Genomic DNA, 15089 nt, shown 5'->3' on the forward strand with positions numbered 1-15089 from the left:
AGTTGTTCAAAAATGCAGTCAATTTAATACAGAAATAAACGCAAGACCAGAATAAATATCATCCCTAATTTAAATATAGTTAAGACACTCACACACTTAACTTCAATAATCCACATTTTAAAGATGTAGAAATATTTGAAAAAGTTAAGTAGCATGGAACAAACAATGCTTACTTTAGGTTTTTCATGAGTAGTTGCATAATTAAAAAGAACATGCTATGAACTAAAATTGAAATCCTATCCAGAGCCTACTGAAATAATGGGCATATTGCCATTGACCTCAAAGTATAATCATTCCCTTTGTTAGGTCAGATTTGTGTAAACTAGCAGAAACTAAAGAACACTGAATACCAAAACTAAATGAATATGATGTTGCCACTAAAAGAATTAATTTACAACCTGTGTCTTAATTAAAAACATATGCTTTTAATGTATTCCTATACAGAAGCAATCTAATAAAATGTAGCTATAAAGTTGAGCTAAATAGTCCAGACTGATGTTTAAAATGTGAAGAAAACATGAAAATGTAATATATATTCAAGTGTGGTGAGAGAGAGAATTTATGCAACAGATTGCAGACAAACTCCACAGTTGGTAAAAATCCAGGGTAGAAATTGGCCTAATATGTTTTTCTGGATATTTAAGAATGAGGAGCACAGCTAGTCACTTGCATACGTATTATTCTGCCAGCCTTTGTAAGTTGTGGAAATAACAGCTCTGATATTGTACATAAGTGAAGCAGGGAGAGAACACTAGGATTCTAATCACGCTAATAAAAAAAAAAAAAATTAAAAATGAGAGATTTTTAAAAGTCTTTATGTTCTCTAAGAAAAAGAAGGCAAAATATGACATTTCAAACTGCTAGAAAGTCCTGCCTCAGATATCTGGCCAAGCAGTAACTGAGTGTTCTAACAGATATCCCAAACTATTACCACCAAACATTTCCTGGAAAAACTATCATTTCAATAGTTTTATGACCCTTTGTGCAACTCCGAAGGTAAATGCTGGGAGAGAGGAGAGGAAAAAAAAGAGGAAAAAAACAGCATACAAAACTATTTTTCATTGATTTTTTTTCTTCTGTAGTAACACTAGTGTGTAAAAGGAAAGTATTTATTTCTAAACTACATCAGGCATTAATATACTATAACTGTCAACAGAAAATGTAGTTTGGTATTCAATGGGTTTATTCTAATGAATTTTTAATTACTGAAGGCCTTATTTAGGGAAAGACTTTCACTGGCGGCAGTAAGAAGCTGTACTGCCCACTCACGTGCTCGTGTATTTTCTCAAGTTTTACAGTTGAGAAATCATTAAGTGTGTGACCAGTTCCACTCAAAACTGATTTGACCTTCGATATGTCTTCTAAGTCAAGATACTGATTCTGTCAGTGGTCAGTAGCAAGTATATAAAAATAAGAAACACGTCATGTACAGAAACATCAACTACAACTACTCCTATTATGCAAAGCACCATACATACAAGATCAAATACCTTACTTTCTTCCATACGCTGTAGCAGAATGCTAGTATATTTCAAGGGTTGCTTTTTTTTTTTTTCTTCCACACCCTCTCCCCTGCCCCCCCAAATCTATCATTCTGAATATGCAGGAAATTTTTATTACCTACTCCCCTTCAAATTCCCTGAGAACAAAGAGGAATCGGAAATACAGTGTTATTCATTGCAAAGCGGATCTTCACAATTTAAATACCTGCAGAGACAGAAATTAAAGACAAGTGATACATCACAGATTTTGAACAGTCTGACACCTGTGGTCTCCAGGACATAAAGTCAGTGGACAATCTTCTGATTTTTGCTCAAAAATAAACCAAAGAAAAAGAGCCTCCCACCAGAAGCTTAAATTCACAGTAAGAAACTCCAGCGGAGCAACTAGAAAGTCTGCGTAACAAACAAGGGTAAAAATTGCTTAATGAACTAAAGTCAAGGCAGTAAGAAGCAAACAAACAACTGACGTCAGAATTATTTCTTGAATTCAGTGCCTCTCTTGTTAATTGCGGAAGAAACTATAGGATGAGAATCAGAGACAAGGCTTCATGGGAGTTGAAAACACTGAATGCTCATTTTTATCAGACAAAGCAATGTGAGAGTGCCTTATATAGAGAAGAAATCTTTGCAAACAAGTTAAGAAGCCCAGAAAAAGTGGAAAACTGCCTCAGAAAAGAAACATAACAATCTTGGACCTGCAGGAGGAAAGGAATGCAGAGTCCTGGCTGGCCCTACTCTGTAACCAAATGCCTTAACTAGTACTTAATGGAGAAATGTTACTTGTTATTACAAAATAAAAGTATATTACAAATCTATAAGCAACTGAGATGCAAAAGAGCAATTTTGCCCATAAAGTACATTTCCTTTTAGTACTATTGATCAGGCGACACATCTTCCAAATCATCCTTGGCTGCCTAAAACCCCATAGTATTACAAAAAATTAAAGGCATGGTTGCATTCAGCTCTACACAGGTAGGCAAAATGAAACAAGAAAACTTTTGCCCCTCTCACATACTTAGAGCAACGCCAGAAATATTGTAATTCTTTAGATTATGGACCCCAATATTTACAAGAGTTTAAGACTGCTGCCATATACCTACACCTTCTGCCTCTTCCAAATCTGGCAGCACGGGCCCATACTGGGAATGCATACCTCACAGGTAAATGAGAGTATACCTTGCCAGTGAGAGTACGCGGACAGGCAAATGATCACTGAAAATACCATGAAAGTTAATCTTGAACATACACACTAAAAAAAAAACAGCAATGTAAAATTCCTCTCCTTTAAAGATTTGAAAAAAAAATACCAATTGTGTAAAAACAGTAATGCCTCGCACATGGGCTTCATCAACATTGCAAGCATTGCATACTAGTACTGTCCGCATACATATGGAGGTTAATACTAAGAGCTATCATGCCACACTGCAATACACTTATTGAATTACAAGTACAGTGGTACCTAGCAAAAATACAAAAGTCTGTATTAACTTTTGCGAGAGAGAGAGAGAGAGAGAGAGGGAATGAGCTCTCTTGTAGCATGAAAAAGTCCATTTAAAATCCAGAAAAGTGGAAAAGCCATACCATTGCAGTACTGTCCACTTTTACTGACACTGGTCTAATCTACAAATTGAGGTGTATTTGGCTTACATAAAAACATGTTGTGGCATTATTATTTGCATGAATAAAGAAAGATCCCGCCAACAAAAGAGTACATTAGTTCAGTGGCACTGCTGAATTAACTCCTGCTAAAGCAGTAAACCACTCACAAAACAAATCCAAGAGGACTCCAATCCAAGTACAGTATTTCTGCATTTCAGGAGCTGTTATCTGTCATTAATTTCAAAAGCTGTTATCTACATAAGTATTTCTAACAGTGTACCAGAGAAAAAAAGGATACAGATTTATATTCTCAATACCAAAATTTGAAGAAAAATGCTTCTGTTAATTTTTTTATTTTTTTTTACAGTTTGGAATCAGAACAAAACACTGTAGGTGCATGAAAATGATCTTTATGGTCTTGTCAAGCACAGTGGATTTGGTTTTCTTTCTTACAAAACAAAAAAGTCTTGCTATGTGATGATAGCAACAGATGACAATATTTAATGCAATGACATTTGAGAAGTACTACCTCTGTAAGTACCATTTCAAAAGTTTTTCCACTTAAAACACTTGTATCTCAAAGACAAAGTTCTGCCCCCTTGGAGATATACAAGTGTTCATCTCAGCTTTTCCCTGAAACTCTTCTTCTCTGTGGGTTGGCTTGGTACTTCTATTCAACTACTGACATACTAGGAAGAAAATTAATAGCTCTGAATCTTTCCTCTTGACAGGAAATGACTCTGTTCTGTAAAAGTCATGTTATTTGTTTATGCAGTTAGTCATGTGTTATTTGGAAAGCTAAATGCTATTTAGTACCTGGACAAAACAAACTACCTTGATATATATTTAAGAAAAAAAAATAAAAATAAAAATAAAAAAAAGAGAATTCTTAGGTTGCAAAAGGAAAAAAAAAATGAATTTTGTCATCCTCCGTTCCTGCTACAAACTAACTCAGAATGCAAGCGGACACCTCTGGCCCTTACCATTCCATACAAGTGCACAGGACAAGGAAAAATTTTGTTCACAAGGTATATGCTTGCCTTGCTAAGAATTCCAGTGCCAAGAACACAAAATGAAGTAGTCAATAGTTGAGTCCTAAGAAGACAAATCTGAAAATTTAATGTTAATTTTTCTAAGAAGTGTGATTACCATATCTGAGATGCAGAATAAAAATACAAGGACTAATTTCTGTCTACTTGAGATAAATGATTCATACAAGTTTTTATCTTTTTTTTCCATGTAAAGATTGTCAAAAGAGCATTACACCATTAAACAACTTCACAATTAAAATCTATCAGCTCAGTGCTGTTACTTTTTTACTGACCATCAAGAGACTAATTTAGACAATTACAGGATAACCTATGAAAAAAATCAGCTGACAAAAGTCTCATGTAGTTCAACAAGGAGTGCAGAGTCCTGCACCTGGGAAGGAACAAACTCAGATTGTTCTGGACTTGCTGGGGGCCACCCATCTGGAAAGCAGCCTGGCAGAAAAAGACCTGGGGGTCCTACTGGACGCCAAGCTGAACATAAGCCAACAACATCCACTTGCTGCTAAGAAGGCTGTTGGTATTCTTGGCTGCATTAGGCAAAGTATTGCCAGCAGGTCAAGAGAGGTGATTCTTACCCTCTATTCTGCACTGGTAAGGCTTCACCTGGAGTGCTGTCTCCAGTTCTGGACCCTCCAGTACAAGAGAAACATGGACATAATGAAAAGAGTCCAATGGAGGGCCACAAAGATGTGGAAGGGACTGGAGCATCTCTCCTACAAAGAAAGGCTGAGGAGAGCTGGGACTGATCAACCTGGATAAGAGGCTCAGGGTCCCATGTGAACATCTGGAATCTTTACTGTGCAGATGATGGAGCACTGGCACAGGTGGGCCAGAGAGTTTGTGGGGTCTCCCTACTTAGAGATCTTCAAAACCTGCCTGGACAAGGTCCTGGGCAACCTGCTGCGGGTGTCCCTGCTTGACCAAGGGAGTTGGACCAGATGGTCTCCAGAGGTTCCTTCCAAAACCAGCCATTCTGTGCTTCTGTGACAATAATGAACTCTCTTATAGTGTCCAAGAAAAAAAAAAAAAATACTCAAGGTGAAATTTCTACAGGTGAACAATATCACAAAACCAGCTCTCATTGCTTTAGAACCTAAGTTAAATCACAGTCTTATCCTGAAATAAGACTAAACACTTAAGACTCTGAAAATATGAACAAAACGTTTTGAAGTAAATGAATAAAGGAAGGTGAAACAAAAACAACATGCACTGAAGTATCTTTGAAGGATCTTTGTTCTCTGTAATTGCTATTCATGTTATACAAAGTCCCCAGGGTCCCGAGACCCTCTAGTAAATACCCTGTATTAGGCCTATTATCCACCACATTAGAAGAAGCTGGTAATTCTCTCCAGTTTCTGGGATCATCATAGAATCATAGAATGACCTGTGTTGAAAGTGACCTCAAGAATCACCTGGTTCCAAACCCCCTGCCTATGGCAGGGACACCATCCACTACACCAGGTTGCCCAGGGCCTTGTCCAACCTGGCCTTGAACACCTCCAGGGATGGGGCATCCACAACCTCTCTGGGCAACCTGTGACAGTGCCTCACCACCCTCTGAGTGAAGAACTTCTTCCTAACCTCTAAGGGAGAGAACCTCTAATGCACAGAAGCTCCCCAGTGAAACTGAAGGAAGATGCTTCCGCTGATAACAATATCGAAAAATGTTCCCATAAAAAGCAGAGCTGTATCAATGGGAAAGATGCAGGAAAACACTTTTGAAACACTACTAGAGCACCTAAAAAGTAACCTTATACTTGGTTAGAACTCCAACACTTCAGGAGTTCAAAGCACTGTAGCTATACACTTCTCTTTTCCTTATAATATATGAACTGGTTCATCAGATGAGATATCCAAAACAATGAAAAAAAGCACACTGCTATTTCAGTAATTAATTTAGAATTAAATTTCTTAAGTTATTATAAATATCTTTACTCATTCCCACCTCCCCTCTCGCCTCAAATCCATTTTCACATATGCTGGCACAATTTGTTAGTTAAGAGCAGGGACAGCTAGCAGTTTCAGCAAAAGCCTGACTAATCCATTCAAGATAATTAATGTAGCCTTTGGGATTACTGAATTTAAAAGTTTAGCAATGCTTTATGAAGGTAAGTATAAATAGCCTGCTGATACTACACTGAGGCATGTTCATTTAAATATGTGTGTTTGGAAGTGCAACATTTTTATTTATTTTAAAATCTTATGTCCTTTTTATAAAATAGTATACACAATTCCTTCGGAAACTCTGCAGCGTACTTGGATAATTAATAAGCCCAACAAGTCCTTAATATTCACTACTTGTTGCTGAAACCTTATTTTCAATGGGAATTTTTCATGTTCTCTGGAAACTGGCTCCTGTTGCAGTTAAAGGCCTGCAAGTTAGCACTGACGTAGGCCTTCATCTGAAACTCCAAACTGTTCATGACTTTGCTGTGATCATCCAACCAGGACAGGGAAGCCAATACAGAATATACAGTAATAAAACATATTAAAGTACAACAGTGAAAGAAAATAAACAATTCTGCTTTGCAGTGCCAGAGTAACGCTAACAAAATGTCAAGTTATTCAGTCATAACAGTAGAAATGTAGTGCTGCCAACACTGCTCATACATACACAAACTGGGGGGCTTCGACTGACTGAACTGTACCACCTACCAATTACACATCTTCACTCACTGTCTAAAGTATGCCAGTAAAACCTGATGTGTAACACAACTCTAAAGGAGTACTTATTTTCACATACGCGAGCTGCCCTAGTAAAGGAACTACTTGTATGCAAAAAAAAAGATTATAAACAAATGTTTTTTGTGAACAATCAAGGTTTTTCTAAATAAAAGAACTGTTTTACTTTGAATTTCATTTTTTTTTTAAATTAGAAACTTGAATTTTCTTATTATGAAGTAGTAATGTCCACACGTAACAATTATATTTGAAATATGAAAGCAAAATCTATGCAACAGATTCATTAACCTGTCTTTCCACTAACAAGAGAACATTGTTCCTTAAACAAAAACAAAACAAAAAAACACTACATATCCTTCCCTTCCCCCCCCCCCAAATCCAGCCACTATTACACCTTTTATGGAAAACCCAGGAGAGATCAATTATTTTAATCACTGTTCTACAAATTTCTGCAGGGAGTACAATGATTCCAAAAATAGTCCACATACAGAGCAGTACAGAATTTGACTGGGAAAGTACAAATTATAATAGAAGGTTCCTAATACAAATTAGTGCTGCTGCACCTGCTGCTATTTCCATAAAAGATAAAAGAATAAATACTGTTCTTAAGAAATAGAGAAACAGATCTGCCAGTAAAGTACAATTGCCTACCCATAAAGAGGATGAACAGCAATATTTTCCCAGGATTGAAAGATTTTAGATAGATTAAGCACAAGGCTTTTTTGAATCTACCATAGTATATGTGGTATAGAAACAAACAAATACGCACATACGCAGGCTTTGAAACCACCTATTAAAGCTGTCAGTTCTCATCTTGACTAAGCACAATAAATCAAAACAACTACACAGCATACTCTCACATTGCCTGAATCTGCAAGAAAGTGCTGTTTCAGCAGAAAAATACTATGGTAATAGGGGAGGTTCTGCCTTGAAATTCTTATTAAAGAAACATTATATATGGTTAACAAAACATTTTCCACACTGTTTTGTTCTCCATAATTTGAAGAATTCTTCTCAATTATAAAAACATAAAATATTCAACAAGATCCATCTGTTCTACCAGAATACTTTGCATTGGCAATTATGTAGTGAAAATAACAGCAGAAACAAGTAATTTGTGTATCTTACTTTCCCAACTTCTTAATCTATACTTTAATAGTCTGATATATTTAAAGATATCACCATCTATTAATCCTTCTATTCATAAGGTTACCTAACAAATATATTACTTTAAAACTAACCTCTATGTAACAGTAAGGACAGGAAAGCTACAGAAATAAAATAAAAATAAACACAATACTTATAATAACCATACCTAGTAATAAGAACCGCATTATCATGGTGGGCAATCCCATTTTCTGGAATGGTGTTTCCATCACTTTGGTGGGAGAGAATGGATTTCTGCCACTTACAGAAGCTATCGAGGGACTTGTCTGCATGGTGGTTTATCTCCAAGTTTGGCTGCAATACAACATGCATACCAGAAATGTTCCAAACAAATTACTAAGGTCAGTTGTTAAGCCTTTTGAAGACTAAAGCGGGACTATAATTAGAAGCAGTGGTTTCTAGGAATAAAATCTTCTTGCCAAATTTTATCTCTGTAAAATCTGACCCCAAGTTCAGTTGTACATTACTGAACAGGCATTCCTTCTGCTCCAACTTAAATAATTACTACGTCAATACCAATAAATAAATAAATAAAATCTGAATTTTGATATATAGGTCTAAAAACAAAACTGACATCCCCAAAGGTGTAATAAAATATTCACCTGAAGTAAAGAACAGATATCCCTGGGATAATATGAGGGAAATATTCCTCTGAACTGTCTTCATCTTGATTAAAGTAGTGAAAGATTACAAGACAGGTTTTATATTCAGATGTAGCCATTTCAAGCAATAATTACATGAAATATATATTACACAGTAGCGTAACTTGTATTTCAGGGATATAAAGCTGAAGTGCAACAACTCTTACCTGATCTTCAGTGAGGACAATTAAACGTGTCACTATTATATTCACAACGTTTCCTAGACTGGAATCACGATAAAGTTTGGCAACCTGACCTCCAGAAAATAAGAAAAGGCACAAAGTCAGACAAGAAACACTATGCATTTCCTAAATGGTTAAAAATTAAACTCTTCTTCTGCTCAGTGTAATTCCCTAATGTTAGTTATCACCATCACCTGCGTAAGATATCTTTTGATCAACAAATGACCATTCAGTAAAACAAATATACTACTTCTGTCAGAATTTTCAGCCAAAAAATGTTTATAACTTGTTTCATAAACCATACAACATAAGGAGCATTTAGACTGTTGATTTAAACAGAATAAAACTGTATAGTTTTAAATTAATCTGAATGTAACCACATGCAAGACAAACAATGTAAGTGATCACAGCATACTTCTTGGCAGAAACAGTACAGCATTTTTCCCCGCCATGCTTTTACCATATTTTAATTATTAATTCCTGCAACCAGATGCATAACATTATTATGCCAGTACAAACGCTTTATAATTTCAGAGCATGCATGTTAATATTAATACAGAGAGGGATGAAACTTACAATATTCATTACACTCAAAATGTAGTGCTCAATGTCTTTGCGACCATGATATCCCACCATCATTTTGTCTGCTACTACCAGCGTCTCCACAAACCGTTCAAGGCTTACTGATCTCTTCTGTCGACTGTGGCTACTTAGTGTGTCATTGACTGGAAGTGAAGTTGGAAAAGCAGATGCATCACTCATCCACCAAGGTTTACTGCTTCTTGTGAGGTCTTCTAGGAACCAAAATAATTAAACACTTTAGAGAGGTCACTGGTAAAACTCATTCAAATGCAGCTGGTTTATGTTGAGATTATCATCTTTTAGCTTCTAAAAACAAGTATTTCTTGAGGCAAGGAAAATTTAAATTTATACTTTTTTAAAAAAAAAATTAAAATACCTTATACAGCAGAAAAAAACTTGGTATCTAATTTTCATATTCTGAACTCTCCATAACTTGGCTTAGGACAATAAACCATCATCTTCTTTCTACAGATCTGATCCTGTACATCTATGTTAATACTAATGACTAGTTATAGTTAATCACGAGAACATTTCAGAATTTTAAGAACAAGATAGCTACAATATTTTGGGGAAAAAAATAAAATAGAAAATTCCAAATTAAAGTAAAAGGCATCAATATAGATTAAGGAATTAAAAAGATTGATAAGGCAACAAAAAAAAAAAAAAAAAAAAAAAAAAACTTTTTTTCCCCTCTTTTTTTCCCCTGTTGTGGGGAATCCAACTCCATAATTAGGCAATCAGAATGAAACATCTAGAACATTTTGGACCAAATAAATAATTTTTCTTTTTAGAAAGCTATTTTACCTACCTCGTGTATTAAAAATAATAGGAAGTTCAAGATGATCCAACAAAGGTTAATTTTTGGTTATTTTTAACACTAATTGTTATTCAAATGCATTGATTCTTGTACTCATTTCATATAAATACCCAGAAAACATATTGCTTTTATGTAACAATTTGGTTATTACTGATCCAAACAGATGGAATTATCTGCAAAAACCTGAAGTGCTGTCCTCAGTGCATATTTGAACCTCTACTCCCTGCAGAACTGTCACTTTTATATATATTAAGTATTCCTTTTCCACAAGGAGCCACACAGATCTCAAATTTAAGTTTATTAAAGTAGATAATTAGGCTGACTTTACATAATTAGGACTTCAAAACGTCTGAAGTTTCTTTGCTAGTTATGGATGAACTTAAGAACATTAAGAAGTGAATATAATTCTTAACTGACTGACTAGAACTGCTTGAGTAGGCAATACCAGATATACTGTTTCGACTAAGGTAAACTGAGATAGGACCAGTACCACTTGTGAAAAAGCAATGCTTTATGCAATCCAACTAAACTTCACTATTTTATAGGGCGGCAACTACATGACAAAGTATGCATGTTCAGGTCAAAACCAGCAATACAAAGCTTCAGCATTCTCAGTGTTGCAGTATCCCACAATATTTTGTGTCTACAGTGTTGGCTTTAAAAGTTGCATTACTTTAGAAAAATTGAAAAATGCAAACAAACTGGGTACTTGACAAAAACACTAGTAATGAAATTGTCCTCAAACTAAAATGTGCATCAAATTATAACAATATTATACCCATTCTAAAAACATAGTATCAAGCCCAGTGAGGATTCTGTTATCAGTACCAAGCTTTAAATTGTTTTCATCCCTATTCTAGGAAAGTTGAAGTTACTTTAATTGTTCAAAGATTTTCATCTCACTTAAGCACAGACTTAAGAATACCTATAATTATCTTCTGAAGTAAAATTTTTACAATCCACTGCTTATTTTCAAGTAGCAGAGGGTGTTCTCTGGGGGCTTCTGATGCTCTTAGAGTGCCGAGTACTTTATAAATGTAATATTGCTTCCACATTCATTCATAATTTTCACCCAAAGATGCAAATCTGTTCTAAACATTTGAAAACCAATGAGCTCATGCTGAAAACTTTCAGAGAAAAAAAAAAAAAAAAAAAAAAAAAAAAAAGCAAAGATTCTTCTGGACTCATCTTGATAGCATCTTTCAAATAAAGGTCTCAGGAGATTTCAGGAAAACAAACATTCCTCCTTATCTTAGGCTTCAGCTGGTCTCAAAGTAATGGGAAAGTTGGAAACAACACTGAGTAGTTAGGCTCGCACTCCAGAATCTATTGGTTCTCATGTTGTTATATTTTAAAAGCACTGAATGGTGTAACTAAATTTTCTTTAAAAAAAACAAGGCATTTCCATAAAAGTTTGCAGTATATTTAACAGATAGATTTTTGTGGCAAGTTATGCCATTTTTCCAAAACATTCACAGATTAAAAAAAAAGCTTGAAAAAAAAACTTAATCTTGCATTAACACCGAGTGTAGCTTTTGGGAAGTAAAAGAAAACAAGGAAACAAGGGGGAGGAGGGTGCCAGAAAAGCACTACAAAGTAATGATTACAAAAAAAAAAAAAAAAAAAAAAAAAAAAAAGGAAATTAGATTGTAAATTGAAGCTGAAAAGAAATCCAGATGTGTGTAGACAAAGTACCAATGATACTCAGATTTTAAGTCAGTCCTGTGAGGATGCTATGTGGTGGGGAAGAGAGAGGAAGGAACACAACACACAAAAACAGAAGATGACTTCAAAATGGAACAGATAACTACTTATTTAAGATGTAACTGTGAGAGTATTTAAATAAAACATTATGTACTGCTACAACCTCATTTAAAAGATACACAAGCATTTTTCATTTCAGAATATGCTCACTGTAAAGTCTGGCATGAATAAAAACACCAGGTGAAACTACATGTAGTAGTGGTGCCATCCCTAAATAATTTGACACTTCTCAGGCTTCAGATGTCAATTTTTATTGTTTCTCAATCATATCTAAACAGTCTGTATAACTGCAACAAATGTTTTGGTCATTTTGTTTTTAAATTCTTGTAACAAAAACAGGTAAAGAAATTTTATTTATACTTGAAGCAAAACAGAATTTCAACTCCAGACAAAAATACACATATACAGCTTTTCTGTAGAAAAGCATATTCCTTAAAATTGTGCAAATGCAAAAATAACGGACCATAAGTACTTTGCAAGCTTAACATAGCACATGCTATTGGGCATCAGCTTAAAATAAACATTTAAATAAGCTATGCAGACAAAAGAGCATATCACAGGTAACAGTCCATAATATATTTTTATTGCAAAAGTAATAATGAAGAATTTTAGCATGCCAACTAAATATTTATGTTAACACTGTAATTCTAAGCTATCAAATAAATTCAATTTGACATCATAGTTATACCTGCCTACTTGATGGCTTTAAGATACCTTTATTTGGAAAGCCGCTTAAATGACATCACTGTTTTGGACACAGAAGAATGAAAATGGAAAAAAAAAAAAAAAAAAAAAAGTTTAACTCTTCTAGAGGTTGATTCTGCAAAGCATTCTGCAGGATAACCCAGTGGCCTCAAAATCCTTCTGAAGCAATTGGAATTTGAAGTTGCTCAGATTCTTAGCAAGGTCTTAATGATTTCGGTTACATATAACAAAACACAGTTGAGTTGGTGACAATATACACATGAAATATTAGTTTAGTATTTCTTGTTTTTTAAATGTTCTTACGTCTAACTGCTTAAAAATCTAACTCAGGTTATGAAAACCAGACACTATTCTATCCTGTACTCTTATCTGAACCTAAACTACCTGCCAAATAGAGAACTATTTTTATTCCTGCCTCCCCAGTTCTGTGTACTGGTCCCGTGTACTGGCATCATAGCTCTATCTACCATGAAGTGGTCCATCACTTGATCATCCCAACAAATTCTGATCATCCTTTCACCAAACTCCCTGCCTTGCTTTTTGTCAATTACTGTAATTTTTCTCAGAAGGGTCTGAAATTATACTCTTTGTTTCTATCAGCACAAAATCCTCACCACTTCCATGATACTCAACAGGTATACAATAAAGTTAGGTCTAGATAACAGAAAAAACTCAGCAGAACAGAGTGTGAATAGCAGCACAGTTACATAAGCACATTCCTCCCAGTATATTGTACTCGCAATAGTATTCTGAAAGTAAAGCTAAAACCAGTTTCCCATACAAAGTAAATGATATTCCGGCAAAAACACAGTTGTAATTTTGTTAACTTGTTGTGCCTTTTTCTTTCTTTTTGAACATTGAATTGGAGTCCTCAAAACTTCCAAAAATAGTGAAATGCCCCAAAGATTTATTCTACTAGCAATAGAGTTAGTAATTACCTGTCTTTATTTCTAGGGTTTGAAAGCTGAGAAACTGAAAATTAGTCTTTGATTTTATTTTTTAGATATTCTGAGGATAGTTTGGATGCCATGTCACTTTGAGACAGAGGTTAAACAGTGCTCAGAAAATGAGTTGAAAAGGTTTTGGTAGTCAGATGGAAAACATTCAAACAGCATGACACCTGAAAAAATAAGATCTTGCAGTTTTGGGGGAGAACAAAGTTCTTCAGAAATTTTCAATGAGTGTAGAAGTATACAGAACAACAGGAAAAGAAGCTGAGATGAATGAGCATTAGAGTAATGAGGATGAGAGCATGAGGACTGCAAAAAAAAGGGGGGAGTTATTTCAGTGATTAAGGGCTTCAGGATATGACATGTGAAAACCAGGGAATGCACAGGAGCTTCCAAGGATAACAGCAGCATCATATATGTAAAGGAATAGATGCTAAGGATTATTGCATGTTTTGAAAAAATGCATGCAAGATGCAAAGCTCTGATTAATCTATGATCCATAAGACAGATACTGCCAGAACAGTTGGATGCAACATCAAAATAGTTGCTACTGCTTTATCCGCACTTGGAGGAGACTGACTTCCTAAGCATTAATAGAAGATTATATCTGCATGATCCATTCTTTTTCTAGAGATATTAAAACAGTAAAAATTGCATTGTAGTATATTTTACAATCCTTCCACTTATTTCAGGAGGCTTATGTGACAGCATAACCTAATGAAAGAAAAAGATGGATGCTTCACAGATGTCTACTTTAAAATGCATAAACTGGAGCATCCACATACATCAGTTCTCTCATTTTACAAACAGCACACAGTAGTCATTAGAAGACTTGTTTCATCATCATTAGAAGCATGTACACCAAATAATGCTTCCAAAACTAAAAAAGAAGTTACTTACATAAAGTTTAACATTTGCTACGAGTCTAAACACAGTTAGAACCACTCAGGAAAAAAAAAAAAAAAAAACCTCTTCCCCAAGCATTCACTTTGTAGACCATGTTTAGACAGTCTAGTCAGCTACTGCCAGTCGAAGTTACAATTTCTAAAAGAAGCAGCTGAAAGAAGGTACATCAATGAACAGTGATACTATTTTAAGACTAGTATATGCCAGCCTGTCCTATGCACTGAATCTCATGGAATACTACTGTCCGGGACTGTAGTTTTAAGAGCAAGATATACATAAATGACAAGGTTAGAACATTTTTCTGCTAATACATATATATATATTTTAGCGCTAAAATCTAAAACAATTGGTCAGATTTACTCAAAGCTGTCCTCAAAAAACAAGTTTTCTGCATCACTTTAAGGAAACAAAAATCATTTCAAAACTAGGAGTACTAAAACACTCAACTGTTTTTGTAGATGTTGAAACTATATTTTGGAAGAAAAAAATCTCAATCAAAACTATATAATCCATCCTGTAAAGCACCTTTAAATCACATTC

The 15089-nt window shown here is 34.9% G+C and overlaps 1 protein-coding gene across 5 annotated transcripts in view; it reads right to left on the bottom strand.

Annotated features, from left to right (window-relative positions):
- ADAMTS6 (ADAM metallopeptidase with thrombospondin type 1 motif 6) overlaps positions 1–15089 on the bottom strand; it is a 154745-nt gene that overhangs the window by 124461 nt on the left and 15195 nt on the right. For 4 of the 5 annotated variants that reach the window (XM_084503222.1, XM_084503224.1, XM_084503223.1 and 1 more), the window contains 3 exons: positions 9402–9619; positions 8811–8894; positions 8151–8296 (listed from right to left, as the gene is read on the bottom strand). In XM_084503222.1, coding sequence (XP_084359348.1) covers positions 8151–8296; positions 8811–8894; positions 9402–9619 — 448 coding nt within the window. The remainder of the gene's footprint in view (positions 1–8150; positions 8297–8810; positions 8895–9401; positions 9620–15089) is intronic. The other variant, XM_084503226.1, reaches the window with a different exon arrangement.

The sequence above is a fragment of the Aythya ferina genome, assembly GCF_964211825.1.
Source record: "Aythya ferina genome assembly, chromosome: Z".
Taxonomy (NCBI): domain Eukaryota; kingdom Metazoa; phylum Chordata; class Aves; order Anseriformes; family Anatidae; genus Aythya; species Aythya ferina.